This window comes from Camellia sinensis, chromosome 4, assembly GCF_055761805.1.
Source record: "Camellia sinensis isolate YWXY chromosome 4, ASM5576180v1, whole genome shotgun sequence".
Lineage (NCBI taxonomy): Eukaryota > Viridiplantae > Streptophyta > Magnoliopsida > Ericales > Theaceae > Camellia > Camellia sinensis.
The window spans coordinates 114,391,146-114,405,808 of NC_138964.1; the positions used below are offsets into that span (position 1 = coordinate 114,391,146).

General features: G+C 32.9%; 1 protein-coding gene across 1 annotated transcript; it reads left to right on the top strand.

The window, feature by feature from the left end:
- Positions 1–1,766: 1,766 nt before the first annotated feature.
- On the top strand, positions 1,767–12,585 carry LOC114307554 (uncharacterized). Its single transcript, XM_082866019.1, has 6 exons — positions 1,767–2,011; positions 2,137–2,283; positions 9,840–9,923; positions 10,025–10,147; positions 11,514–11,603; positions 12,261–12,585. The coding sequence occupies exons 1-6, from the start codon at positions 1,819–1,821 to the stop codon at positions 12,344–12,346; spliced, it is 723 nt and encodes a 240-aa protein (XP_082722145.1). The 5' UTR covers positions 1,767–1,818; the 3' UTR covers positions 12,347–12,585.
- Positions 12,586–14,663: the final 2,078 nt, after the last annotated feature.

Consider the following 14,663-nt stretch of genomic DNA (forward strand, 5'->3'; position numbering starts at 1 on the left):
TGAGATGATTTCTTCACTAACATCTTACATAACTATACCAAATAAATAGAAAATTAAAAAAACAATTACACATCAATGAAAAGCACAATTTTCACTTGCATTGGTCACATGTCTCACATAGGGATGGCAATTTGAAACCGGCCCGACGGGGATCCCCGATCCCGACCCCGATTTAAGCGGTTTTTCCCCGAAAAATACCCCCGACGGGGAGGTGACGGTATTTGAAAATCAATCCCCGATCTGTCACGGGCCGGGGACGGTGATCAGTGTTTGATCCCCGGCCCGGCCCGATCCCCGGCCCCATCCCCGAATTTCCCCGAAGTGAAATTACTTTTATACCCCTTATATTTATATATTTATATATATATATATATATAATAATAAACCAACTCTCTCACTCACTCTCATCTCAACTCTCTCCCACTCTCTCGTTCATCTCACATCACTGTCAACTCTCTCTCTCTCGCGGTCACCGACGAACCCACCGACGGCGTCGTTCAATCCAGCCACTCTCGATCACCGACGAACCCAGCCACTCTCGATCACCGACGAACCCACTCGCGGTCACCGACGAACCCAGCCACTCTCGATCTCGATCTCTGTCACCACCACCGAACCCACCGACGGCGTAGCTCAGATTTGTCTGTGTTAGATCTGTCTCTGTGTGTGTGTGTGTGTGATCTGATCTGATCTGATCTGTGTTTGTGTTAGATCAATTTTTTTCTGTGTGTGTGAGTGATCTGATCTGATCTGTGTCTGTGTTAGATCAATTTTTTTTTTTTTTTTTAAGTTTAAATCTGTATTTGTTGATGATGATAAAACATAGTATTTTTTGTTTCAGATCTGTGTGTGTGAGTGTGAGGCATCTGAATTTTTTTTTTTTATAGCCGGGGAATGCTCGGGGTCGGGGAAACCCGATCCCCGTTGGGGGCGGGGGTGGGGGCAGTGATAGAATCCCCGTCGGGGATCGGGGCCGGGGCCGAGGAAAATTCGACCATCGGGGATCGGGGATGGGGAGTGTGATCCCCGGCCCCGCCCCGCCCCGCCCCGCCCCGCCCCGCCCCGCCCCGTTGCCATTCCTAGTCTCACATACATTTAATTGTTTTGCAATTATTTTTTATATTTTTCATTGCACACTATTCTCCTTTGTAAAAACTAAGAACTAAATTTTTGCCTCAATGAAATTATTTAAAAACTTACAGTGTAAGGGGTGAGTTTGACATGAATTTTAAACAAAAATTGGCATTTCTACAAGTTCAAATATAAGACAAAAAACAATAATAAACAAAAGATAAAAAAAATTAAATGGTTAGTCCAAAGCCAGTATGGCTAGAAAGGCAAACAGAATAACTTTTGGAAAAGAAAGAAAAAAGAAGAAAAAGAAAGCCACTGGTTAATAAAGAAAAATGGTAAACATACAAAACTTTCTTAAAAACATGGTGAATGGTGTGACAATAATATTTATGTAATTATAACTCATAGGGGTGGGTTTTTTTACTTTTATTTTTAAGGAATGACTATAATAAGTCACATGAGTTGTGTAAAAAGTCAATTTTATTAGACATCACAAGACACATAAACAAATTACATTTTGTTTTTTGAAAATGAAACGTAATTATAGGTTTAAATTTAAATAGACAATTTTATAAAATAAAATATGATTGGTTCATCTATTCATATCTGATGAAATTAGTTTTTGCTCAAACAATTTTTACGATGAACAGTTCAAATTATCGTTGTGAACTCAAAATAAAGCCCAAAAGATAAAATATTAAAAAATGTAGAGAATAGTAATAGGTTAGTTTTTTTACCAATGTAATGAGACTTCTTATAAATGCTCTTTGCCTGTTTTCACTCAGCCAGTACTCCTTTGTTGCCCCTAAAAACATGGGTAGTTTCAATTTTTTGCACACTAATCTCAACAGCATGTCTCTCCATCTTCTTCTCTTCTCTCTCTTCATCTTTAATCTCACAGCCAGTGGCCAGAGCTTGTTGCCAGACCCAGTAAACGGTAAATATATATACATTAAACCATAGAATTTCTCATTTATATGTAACGTGATTTGATTTGTTTTGGTTGAAGATTGGTTATTATGATGATCATATGTGACAGATGACGGTTTTTTTGGTTCACAGGGCTTCTATGTGCAATTGTGAATTGTGGCCAAGGAACATGCGTACCTTCTAATGCTACACTTCTAGGATTTGAATGTGATTGTTACCCTGGATGGAAGACCATTCAAATAGGTCCCTTGACCTTCCCCTCTTGTGTTGCTCCCAACTGTGAGTCTCTCTCTCTCTCTCTCTCTCTCTCTGACTTTACTAAATATTGTCCTGCACTTTGTTTTTCAATTTGTTTTTTTTTTCTTTTTTTGGTGGGAACCTACCTGTCTTGAATCTCATGATAGAATGTGTAGTGTGCAACTTCTTTGATATATTTCAATTTGTAGAGTAGTGTGAATCTGATAAGGAGGAGACACTAATCAGTATATTTGGTTTCAGTTTTTTGAAAATAGAATTTTTTTTTTTGTATTTTTTTATTTTTCGTGAATATTTTTTAAATTTTAAGCAATTTTATTTTTATTTTTTTAGATGTACTTTACTTAGATGTATCTAAATAGCAAAATATTTATGAAAAAATAATTTTAAAAATTAATAAATACACAAAAATATGAAAAATGTACTGAATTTTCATATATATATATATATTTTGTATTTTTTGGTATTTAGTGTATTTTTTAAAGATTTTTTTCCGCAAATATTATACTTTTTAAGTATATTTATGTTAGGTGTGTCTAAAAATTAAAAAAAAATTGTTTAAAATATTAAAAAAATTCATTGAAAACATTAAAATACGGAAAATAAAAAGAAAAAATTTTCTGAAAACTATTTTCTGAAAATCAAAACCAAACAAAGTGAACAGTTTTATTTTGTTTTTTGCATTTGTGAACTGCAGCCACCGTGGGCACAATCATGTAATCTTAAATGGGAGTGAATGATGTAAATATTATGTTATTTGTATGTGAGTGTCATTTGCCTTTCTTGTGCGCTTGTTCATTTTTGTGTTCTGTATTTCACTTGTCCTAGTTATAGATTCCTAACACAACTTGCTTTCAGTTTGTTTGAGATCGATTGATTACTTAGATAAGTCAAGATTAAATACATTTTAAATCTCATTAATTTTATGAGTTGTATGAGCTAGATTTGATAAACTCATAATCATTATAAAACTATATGAAAGACAATATGCTACTCAAACTTGAGACGTAATCGATTCTGTTGAAGCTTACTTGAAAGATACACAAATAAAATTTGAACATATTTTAAAATTCCGTTACGTTGTTAAACTCATTACTATGAGCTAGACTTGATAAACTCATAATCATTATAAAACTATATGAAAGACAATATGCTACTCAAACTTGAAACGTAATCGATACTGTTAAAGCTTACTTGAAAGATACACAAATAAAATTTGAACATATTTTTAAATTCCGTTACGCTGTTAAATTCATTACTCAGACCTGTTGCGTTTACAATGCTAATCGTGCTTTTTACATGTTGTGGCTAGAATTTAGAGGTCATTTTGGTCACTCAAATTTTCTTTGGCTTTTGTTTCATAAAATATGTGAGTTACACTATTTAGACCTGCTGAGTTTACAATGCTAATTATGCTTTTTACATGTGGCTATAATTTAGAGGTCATTTTGGTCACTCAAATGTTCTTTGGCTTTTGTTTCATAACATATGTGAGTCAAACCAAGATTGTAAAACATATACTATTTGGTCATTGTGTTAATCGATCATGTAATTAGAATAAGTTTTTAATCTCCCTTTGTTTATAACGGAGTCCAAATATTCACTCACTCAGCTTTGTAATTTACGGCTATTTGTTTGCTTCCATCTTTGAAGAAAAAGCAGCCCATTCAAATTATGAATTAACCAAAAAATTTACCTTGAACCACTAATAATATAAATAGTTGAAGAAAATTTAGGAAGAGGAAAAGAAAAGAAAAATTGTCAAAAATAAGGTATTTTATTAATGGGTAAATTATAGATACACTTTTTAAGATTTTTTTAAAATACGGATTGCTCCTGTGGTTATCCCGTCTCTTTAAGTTTTTAATTGCATAACAAATGATCATTTCGTTAATAAATAATTAAGTCAATTAATTATTTTTAAAAATGTAAAAATATATTTTAATTGACAATTCAGGTAATTTTATTATTGTATTGGAGAGTAGTTAGAAATTTTATTTTTTTATTAATTCTTTTAAAATATTTTTTTGATAAAAGGGTATTTTATAATTTCTAAAATCACAAGGGCAATCCATGTTTTAAGTAAATCTCAGGTGATATATTTATATTTTACCTTTTATTAATTTAGTAGTTAAAAATGGGATAAATTACATTGGTAGTACTTACATTTTGTTCCTTGTGTCATTTTGATTTCTTTATTTTCAATTGACTCACTTTTTAACCATTAATTTTAGATTTTGTGTTACTTTGGTCCAATTGATAATGTCTTTAGGATTTTAACAGAAAATTATCACTGAGTTGGTTGAGATTAACTCATCGAGTTGATCATGTTTATAAATTTGCCCCTAAAAATAGATTTACGAGCGCATTTTTCATAGAAAAATGCAAACAAATTTGTTCAACTGAACCAATAAATTGAGACAAATTCAAAAGTTTAGGGACAAAATTGAATAAATTGAAATTAGAGAAATGAAAATGGCACAAGAGCTAAAATATAGAGTAGAGACTACCGATGTAATTTGCCTTTTAGTTTTTGTGTCAATTTGCTCCTATTGACAATGTCATTAGTCTTCTTTTTTTATTATTTATATATATATATATATATATTTATAAAAAATGATCACTAAATTGATTGAGGTTAACTCATTGAGCTGATGAAACTTACAATTTTACCTCTGAAAGCATGACACATACCGCTCATTTGTGCATTTTCCATAAAATAATATTGATAATTGAAATCAATTGGACCATGGCCTTGCTTGGGATATGTTTTTTTTTTTTTTTTTTGGGTAAATAGCTAATAAAGATAAAATAGGTTAAAATAACTAATAAGATAAAATGTCACATCAAAATCATAATCATTTCATTTTTTCTCTCACAACTATCAAATTAACTAAAGAAAAAAAAAGCCAACTATATTTTCAAATACAATTTTTTTAGTCAGGACAAAATAGCCAAATACCTAAAAAGTCAATTAAAATAGTCAAGTTCTCAAATGGAGCCTAAATTAAGATAGTAAAAAAAAAATAAAGATCAAAATTGGGCCAATTAAAATTAGGATAAATTACAAATACATCCCTTGAGATTTGCTTAAAGTACAAATTGCTCTCTCTAGTTTGAAAAATTACAAATAGCCCATTGTTAAAATTTTTTATTTAATAGTATTAACTAAAAAAAAAAAATTCATAATTGCTCTTCTATACAATAATAAAATTACCTAAATTATTAATTGAAACATATTTATAACATCATTAAAAATTGTTAATTGACTTGATGATTTTTTAATAAAAGAGGCGATTTGTTATGAAATTAGAAACCTCAGGGGGTGGAATGTAATTTCTAGAACCACAGGGGGCGATTTGTATTTTAATCAAACCTCAGGGGGTGTATTTGCAATTTACCTTTAAAATTATAAGGACACAAAGGTTAAAATGTAAGAACTACTAGTATAATTTGGGAGAAATTCTATTTCTACACACCCTTTTATCTCTATGCATATCATATCTCAGTTCATACACTTAATGAATTTGAAAAAAAATATTTTACTCAGTACACAATCCATTATACTAGAAATATCCTTTTTTTCATCATTTCAACACTAACCCTAATTTCTAACCCTAGCCACTGTCGCCACCTCCACCATCAGAGGTAGTGCTGATGCCAACACTACCTTCTCCCCTCACAGTCGTCATTTTTCCAATCCCCTTTACTTTCGGTCACCTTCCTCGGTCGCTATCCTACAACTAGCAGACCCTACTTTTTCATCCTTTATCGCCGTCGCCTAGCTTCTCTCTAGTGTCAATTGCTACTATCTCCACTCATCGGTACCACTATTGTGACCTCTCTCTTGTGATCGTGATGACAGATATTGCAACGATAAGAGCTGTAGGGATGGGCCATCATGAGGTGACGGAGATGCTGGAGAGTGGTTGAGGTGTGGTCAAGGTAGGAGGCTGGAGGTAGTATGGTGATTAGTTAGGGTTTTAGAAATTTTCGGGTGGTTTGAAAATTAGTGTCTTGGATATGGAAGATAAAGAGTATTTTGGGTAGTTTCATTTTAGGATAAAAAGGGGCACTTACCAATTAGTTCTATTAACTAAACTTATTTACCTACATGTCTTAACTGATAAATTTATCACTATAAAAACAAGAGACTGATAAATTTATCACTATAAATTTATTCATAAAAACAAAGAGACTGATAAATTTATGACTATAAATCTATTCATAAAAACATGAGATTGATAAATTTATCAATAGGACTTAATGGATAATAAGTCTCACAAGTAGGACCTATTGGTAATTTTCCCATAAAAATATAATTAAAAAAATTTCATTAAGTGGGTAGAGTAGAGTGCGGGGAATTCGTGTATGAAAATAGAATCTTCCATAATTTGGCCTTCAAAATGTTTCTTTTGTAATGGAAATGACATTTATGCTCATCTCCAGCTAGAAAAGGATCAAAATTTTATTTGAAAAAAGCCTAAGACCCCCAGTGGGGGTCACTGGGGTCGTGCGTGTAGGAAGGTGATTGGCCAAAAAAAAAAACTTTTTTTTTTTTTTTTTTTGTTTCAGCAAATGGGGCGGCGCTACGTCACTGGGGGTCTGAAGCACGGTCCATTTTATTTTAAGGGATGCCAAATATTGTGTACATAAATTTAAACGAACTATGGAACATATTTATATTTTACAGGCTTTGCGCAACGCATTAAAGTATATTAGGCAAAAAAAAGTTCAGTATAAACAAATACACTTATAGCAAAACAAAATGAATGTATTTGGTTTCAATTTTTTGAATTTAATTTTTTGAAAATTAAATTTTTTATTTTTCGTATTTTTTTATTTTTAGTGAATATTTTTAAAATTTTAAGTATTTTTTTTAAAAACTTTTTTAGATGCACATTCCTTAGATGTATATAAAAAGCAAAATATTTATAAAAAAATATTTTAAAAAATCAACAAATATACAAAAATACGAAAAAAGTATTGAATTTGTATATATATATATGTATATTGTGTTTTTGGTATTTAGTAAATTTTGTACAGATTTTTTTTCACAAATGTTATACCTTTTAAGTGTATTTATGTTAGGTTATCTAAAAATTAAAAAAATTGCTTAAAATATTAAAAAAAATTCAGTAAAAATAAAATAAAAAATAAAAAAATTTAATTTTCTGAAAAGTGAATTCAGAAAACTCAAACTAAACAAGCTGAGTACATATGCACTTAGTCATCTCAACATTGTTTTTAAGCAAATTACACTAACAATCCTTGCACTTTACCTCTTGTGTCACTTTGATCCTTGTGTTTTCAATTTGCTTGATTTTGACCCTTAATTTTTAATTTTTGTATCATTTTAGTCCAATTGATAACACTGGTTAAAATTGTTGACGGAAAACAAACATGTGAGACGCATATGACCCTTTTTTAAGGGCAATATGGACATTTCACTACCCTTTCCTTGTTTCGCCATCTTCTTTCTCTCGGACTCTCTACAACACAATCATCTACCACCGTTGCCTTCCTCCACCATCATCCATAGCCAATCCCAACATCAATACCATCAACCCCCACCACACGAAACCCAATACCGTTTGCCACCCAGACTACCATACTCACCACCCTGTCTTTTGCACATACTCGCAATATCTATGACCTCCATCCAACCTTCTTTATCTTCCCCTATCATCCAACCATCACCAAACAAACAAGTGATAATCAAAAGAATAACAGAAAGAGATGAGAGAACAATAACAGTAACAAAGTGACTGACCACCAATTCCTCCAAGTCGAATAATAATTCAACCAAATAAAACATCAAATCATACAAAATCAAATAAAAAAATCAACCAAAGAGAAAAGAAGAAATAAGATAAGAAAAACATTTGCAATATGTTGAATAGACTGTCCTCGTTCGACTCTTAATTTTTGTTTTATCTCCTTTAGTCTACTTGTTTGACTAGAGGAAGAGAGAGAAGGAAGAGATGCATGAGGGTTGTCGTCATCGTTGCTGCTGTTGAGGAAGGAAGTAGAGAGCTTGCTGGGGATGGAAGAAGGAGGCTGCAGAAGCATAAAGAATAGAGGAAGTGATCGTGACTACGTTGAAAGGGGGTTGCGACTAAGTTGAGGTAAGAGACTGGGTGTCACCGCCGCTATTGGAGAAAAGAGAAGGAGGAGGTAGTGAAAGGCTGGAGAAGAGGGACCACGATTGCGTTGATAGAAGAAGAAGGGAGATCATGACTAGAGTGAGGGGGGATGATAGGGTCATCGCTATTGGTAAGAGAGAGGGAATGAGGCGAAAGGTTGCTAATGGAGATTATGGAAACAAGATGGCGGAAGGCTAGGGGATGGAGAGAAAGAGAGAGAGAGAGAGAGAGAGGCTGAGAGAGAAAAATGATGTGGGTGACTGACATGGCTAGACTAGAAGAGGAAAATAGGTGGTGTTGGGGTTGGGATAGAAGAATGTGAGTTTTGAAGATCACAATCGCGATTGCGATGATGAAGGAGAAGGTGCACAAATCTAGTAATGGAGAAACTCACACTGTGCGAGCTCTGTAGATTGCGATTGCGATCGTCCAACGACGAATGAAAAAAACATCGAAATCAACAACGTCGAACAACAAAACTCTATTTTTATTTTGATTTTCACTTTGATTTTGATTTGTGATTGGTGGTGTTGTTTGGTGGCAGATGATGATGGTGGTGGTGGTGGTGGTGTTGTTTAGCAGTAGCGGTGGTGAGTGAGATTGATGATAGATAGTGGAGGGGGGAGGAAAGGTGTTGCAGAGATGGAATAGGGAAGGTTTAGGAATGAAATGTCTGTTTTGCCCCTCAAAGTTGATCACATGTTGTGAACATGACTATTTTCTGTTAAATTTTTTAACAGAGGTTATTGATTGGATCAAAATGAAACGAAATTAAAAATAAAAGGTTAAAATTGAACAAATTGAAAATACAGGGACCAAAGTTACACAGGAGGTAAAATACAAGGACTATTAGTGTAATTTCCCCTTCTTCTTTTTTTATCACATAATTCATCCCGGGAGGGGGGGAAGGTGTTGCAGAGATGGAATAGGGAAGGGTTAGGAATGAAATGTCTGTTTTGCCCCTCAAAGTTGATCACATGTTGTGCACATGACTATTTTTTGTTAAATTTTTTAACAGAGGTTATTGATTGAACCAAAATGAAATGAAATTAAAATTAAAAGGTTAAAATTGAACAAATTGAAAATATAGGGACCAAAGTGACACATGAAGTAAAATATAGGGACTATTAGTGCAAGTTGCCCTTCTTTTTTTTAATTTTTTTATCACATAATTCATCTATGATTGAATCCATACATATTTTTTTTAGCAACTTTCATTTCTATATACACAATGAATTCATTGCATAGCATATGATGATCATAACCTCAAAATATAGTGAAGGCCTCAATTAAAAATCAAAATCAATTAGCGCATAGGAATCTTGTAAGACATATTACAACTACAAAAATAATTAAAAAAGGGGGGAAATTGATGAAAAAAATTTCATTGGAGCAAAACAAAGTTGATTATTTTCAGTATTGATCAATTTGCAGGCACACTTGATTTTCAATGTGGGAACGGTGCTCCGCCGCCACCCCCACCACCACCACCACCATTTACGTTCAATGCTTCAAGCCGTAAGTATTATCAACCATAGGCATATTTTCAATAATTTTTGCTCAATATTATGAGAAAATTATATGGAGTTACTAAAGCTAGTAACAACTTTATTCCACAGCTCGCAACCTTATTTGGTGTGGTGATGGAAAATGTGTAGTCAACGGGACTGGACACTATTGCCAATGTTTTGATGGCTCATCAAATTTGTTAGATAACCCAGAATTTGCTTGTTTCCAACAATGTAAGTTTTTTTCTTTTTCTTTTAATTTTAATTTTATATCTTAATTGTAAATGCATTTCAGCAAAGCTACACTACACATTCATCCATAACTTATGTTTGCATTTGATGCTCACGATGTTTAAAATGAAGTTATAGGACAACATCAGATACTTCTATTTCAGAGGCGCCTTTAAGATTTGGAACCAAAGAGACAAACCCATAAAGACTGATTGTTGGGTTGAGCCATAGTCGATAATAGGGTAACTTGTATCGGTAGTCTCTGCATTTTATTTTTTATGTCATGTTAATTTTTATAATTTTAATTAACTTGATTTTGAAATTTAATTTTAGATTTTGTATCAATTTGATTAAATTGATAATGCCGACTAAGATTTTTGAAAAAAAATAATCCATGAGTTTGTTGAGATTAACTCACTAAGTTAAATAAGTTTACAGTTTTGCCTATAAAAACATAACATATGTCACTTTTGCGTGCATTTTTATCAAAGAATACTAATAATCACTATAAGAAATTAAGAATTGAGAGACAAAATTACATTTTAGGGATAATGTTTTTGTCGCCAAAAGTGTTATTATTTTATTTTAAATTGGACATTTAGTGATGAATTACAAACTTTTTGGGACCAAAAGTTTAGTCTCAAAAAATAAACTTTTTTGGGACCAAGGTATTTTGTCCATAAAAATGCATTTATTAGCAACATTTTCAAAATTTTATCCATAAAAACTCATTTTTTTGGACTTTTTCAGGATGATCTTTTAGCGATTGTCCTCGTGATAACTGAAATTAGTCCCTAAATATTTTTTGCAACAAAATTTATACTTTAGAGACAAAAAAACTTGACCTCTAAAACTCTTATATGTTGTATTGAATTGTAATCAATTTGACTAAATTGAGACAAAATTAAAAATTTAAGATCAAAATCGGGTCAATTGAAATTATAAAGAACAAAATGACACAATAGTTAAAATATAAAAACAACTGATATAATTTGTCCTAAATAATAATTTCAAGTAGAGGTTGGGCAGCATGTCTAACATTAGAGTTAGGATTGTGTCCATCTCAAGATGGGGATGTTTAACATTTTCTCATCTTTAATGATTTATCAAACCACTATTGTGTCACTAAATTTATCATTTTCAATAACATGGATGGGATTGGGATAATTCATAAGAGGGACAAACCCTAAGATGGATTGGATACATAATTAGTGGTTGCACAAATTTTCAACTTTGATCAAAGAACTTTAATGATTCATGATTTTGACAATTTTAGTAGTATGAATAAACAAGGAGATGGAAAATTAACGGTTCATCTAATTATATATGATTAACATGCTCTAAACATATTGTTGTTTTTTTTTCTTAGGCTACTTTGGAGCAGATTGCAATACCAGGTTCGGCGCAAGTCGATCACCACCACCACCACCACCTAGTAATTCAGGCTCACCTGGAAATGGTAACTTGATTGGGTATCTACAACTGCATTATGATTATAAAAAAACTTAGGTAGTGGCAAACTCAGAAAATTATACGCACGAGGGGTTAAGATAAAATTATTAATTTTTGGGGCGCCAAAGTAAAATATACATAGATTTGGAGTTGGTTAAAATGTAATTTTCTTCTCAAACTTGTATAGGTTTGTAAGGTTTTTATGAAGTTTGGGAGGGCAGAAGTAAAATATATATTTTTTAGAAGGTTAAAATGATAAATTTTCTTCTAAATACTTACAATATGGGATTAAAATCCCTTTGAGTATTTTATGCACTTTTCTTTGATTGATTTTTATGAGTTTGGATCATTTATTTGTTTTTGTAAAATTACAATCCTTGTGATGAAAAATGCTACTAGTGGCTTAATATAGGGGCAATTTGGAAAGGTTGACTTTTTAGCTTTTTATTTTTATTTTTTTATATAGCTTTTTTGAGTCACAATACATCTCTACTTTTTTACACAAAAAGCAAAAAAAGTAGAAAACACCACATAGATCTGTTAAGTTTGGTATATATATGTGTAAAAATTATATTAAAATATGAAAAATGTATAAAAATATATGAATCGTGCAATTGTACATGCCAAATCTTATTTTGTATTGATTCAAAATTTCATGTGATAGGACCCAATGTTCCGGCAAATTCTTCGAGGAAACTTCAAGCAGTAACTATGATAGTGTTATCAGCAATTTTCCTCACATGTATTTAGAAGGAAACAAAGAAGATTTATGTACTAAATTTGTTAAGATAATAATATACTTTCATCGCTCATAGGTTAGATATTATACAAGTAAATTCTCTCACTTTCTAAGATGACTTGTGATTCCAAATTGAAGAAATAAATTTATACTTCTGTTTTTTTCCAGAAACTTATTAGTCTTTGTAAAATTGAGAGCTTGGTTTAGTCTATAATGTTTTATGACACAATCCAGGTGAACCTTGAAACTACTTTCATTTTATTGTAATTTTTCGCTGAATTCCAAGATCTCAACGAATAACTCTGTTGCTCGTGTTTTTGTTGGTTACCCAGGGACTATTAATAGGTGCCACGGTGATTTCTGTCGAAAGATAACACTAATGCTTCCTAACTAATGTCTATCAACATTTGTATCACATGTTTTGATTGTGTATAGCTGGAATTTTTTTTAAAAAGAATTTTACGGGTGAATTATTCAATATTGTCACTATGTAGTTGCAATATTTGACAAGCCTTACATTAAGCCAATGTTTGTTTTGAACTATAGTTCTTGTCTAAACATTTGTGCTTGGTCAAATGTATGAGAGGACTCAAGAATGTGGTCTAAAAATACAAAGATCTTCGAAGATTTTTGAAAAAAACTTGAATTCTCTCGAAATGATGAGAGCCCTAGATTCTTCAATGGTCGTAACTAGAAATACAATAACAAAGAGATGATGGAGATAAGAGATTAGGTGAAGAAGAAAGTAAAGTAGTTAGAGAGAGAATAATGACAAAACTCTCTCATGGATCTCTCACTTTCACTCTCAAGGTAGATATATAATGGAGAAGGGAAATTAGTTCTTCTCCAAAAAATGTCTCTCTAAAATCCATCCCTTGTAAAGCTATGGATGGGTAGGCACCTCATGATGTAGGATGGAGTCCATGTGCAAAGCACATGGGGAATATTCTCTCTAACTACCTTATTCGAAGAGGTGACCTCTCTGATGATGAGGAAAATCCCGGAGAGGAGATCAACCTCTCGGCAAACCCTTCTTCTTAGCCACACCTAACCAATGATCCTCAATCATCCCAAAGGGTTAGGGGTAGTCCCAAAGGAAGCCTTGTCGCAGAAGGGTCAGAGGTAGTTCAAGAGAACGTCTTGCCGCAAATATTGATGAGTTTCAAGGATCCCCTACATTGTGCCACCTCGACCCGGGTATAGGTCAGTTTAACCAAAGAGTGAATTTATCTTCATTCACTGTTATCGGGATCAGGTCCTTTGTTCGGACTTTGTTACGCCTATGGTTCTGGTGCATAGATTCCGAAAAGCTCCAAGCTGCAAGTGTTTTGGGACTCATTAACGGAGCGACTTCTAGGTTGCGTTCGAATACGTTTGAGGTCAAGTGCTTCGGATCTTTAAGTTCGTGGATTCGAACATTTTTTAGTCCGAGCTCAAATAGGTCTCTAGGTTTGTGGTTCCAAACCATTTCAAGACTAAACTAATACCTCGGAGAATGGATCTTCTCCGAGGGTTTCATCTCTTCTGAAAGTAGCGGTTAACTTCCTCGGATACCCGTATGAATTGGGCCTCCTTGGATGGGCTTGTTGGACTCTCTTTAGATATATCTGCTTGATGGGTCTTCCTCGGCCCAATTTGTTGGCTTTCTTATCGGCCCGTTTAATAGAATTCACTTGGACCTATTAGGCAATAATCTCTCCAAGCTCACCAATTTTTTGAGGTTTCGATTGGGTTTCGATTGGGCTTAATTAATTTAATTAAATCCTCTTACAATCATACATGCATATAATAAGTCTCTAGACTCTCCTCCCATTGGTTTCATTTGAATTATTATTTATTTTGTGTATTCTACAGACCTTATCAAAAAAGTTGAGGGCAAGTTGATTCTGCCCTATTTGGTCCAGCTTGTGCAGAAGCATGTGCATCATCAAGCAGTAACAACTGATATCAGTAGCCAATTACATTGATTAATTTGATTTCATTATTTTGTTTTTTTGGGTACGTCAAGACAACATCAAATATTCTTTTGTATCTAATGGGAGGGGGAATGAGGCTCGAAACGTTTTGACTACCCGACCACCGGGTTACAAGCTAATCTCGATTTCATTATTTTGTTGCTCAATTACCTGTTTAAAGAAATGGATTCTATGCATTGCTTATCATACAAGGCATTCTAGTGGATCACAGTCCAGAGCCTTTCCACCTTACTAGGGAGGTCAAATGTTCGATTTTCTCTCACTTCGGAGTTCTGTATTCTGATGCAAAAAACAAATTTTTTTTTTTTTTTTTCTTATAGTGAATTGTTTCAGTTTCTTGATTAACTACACA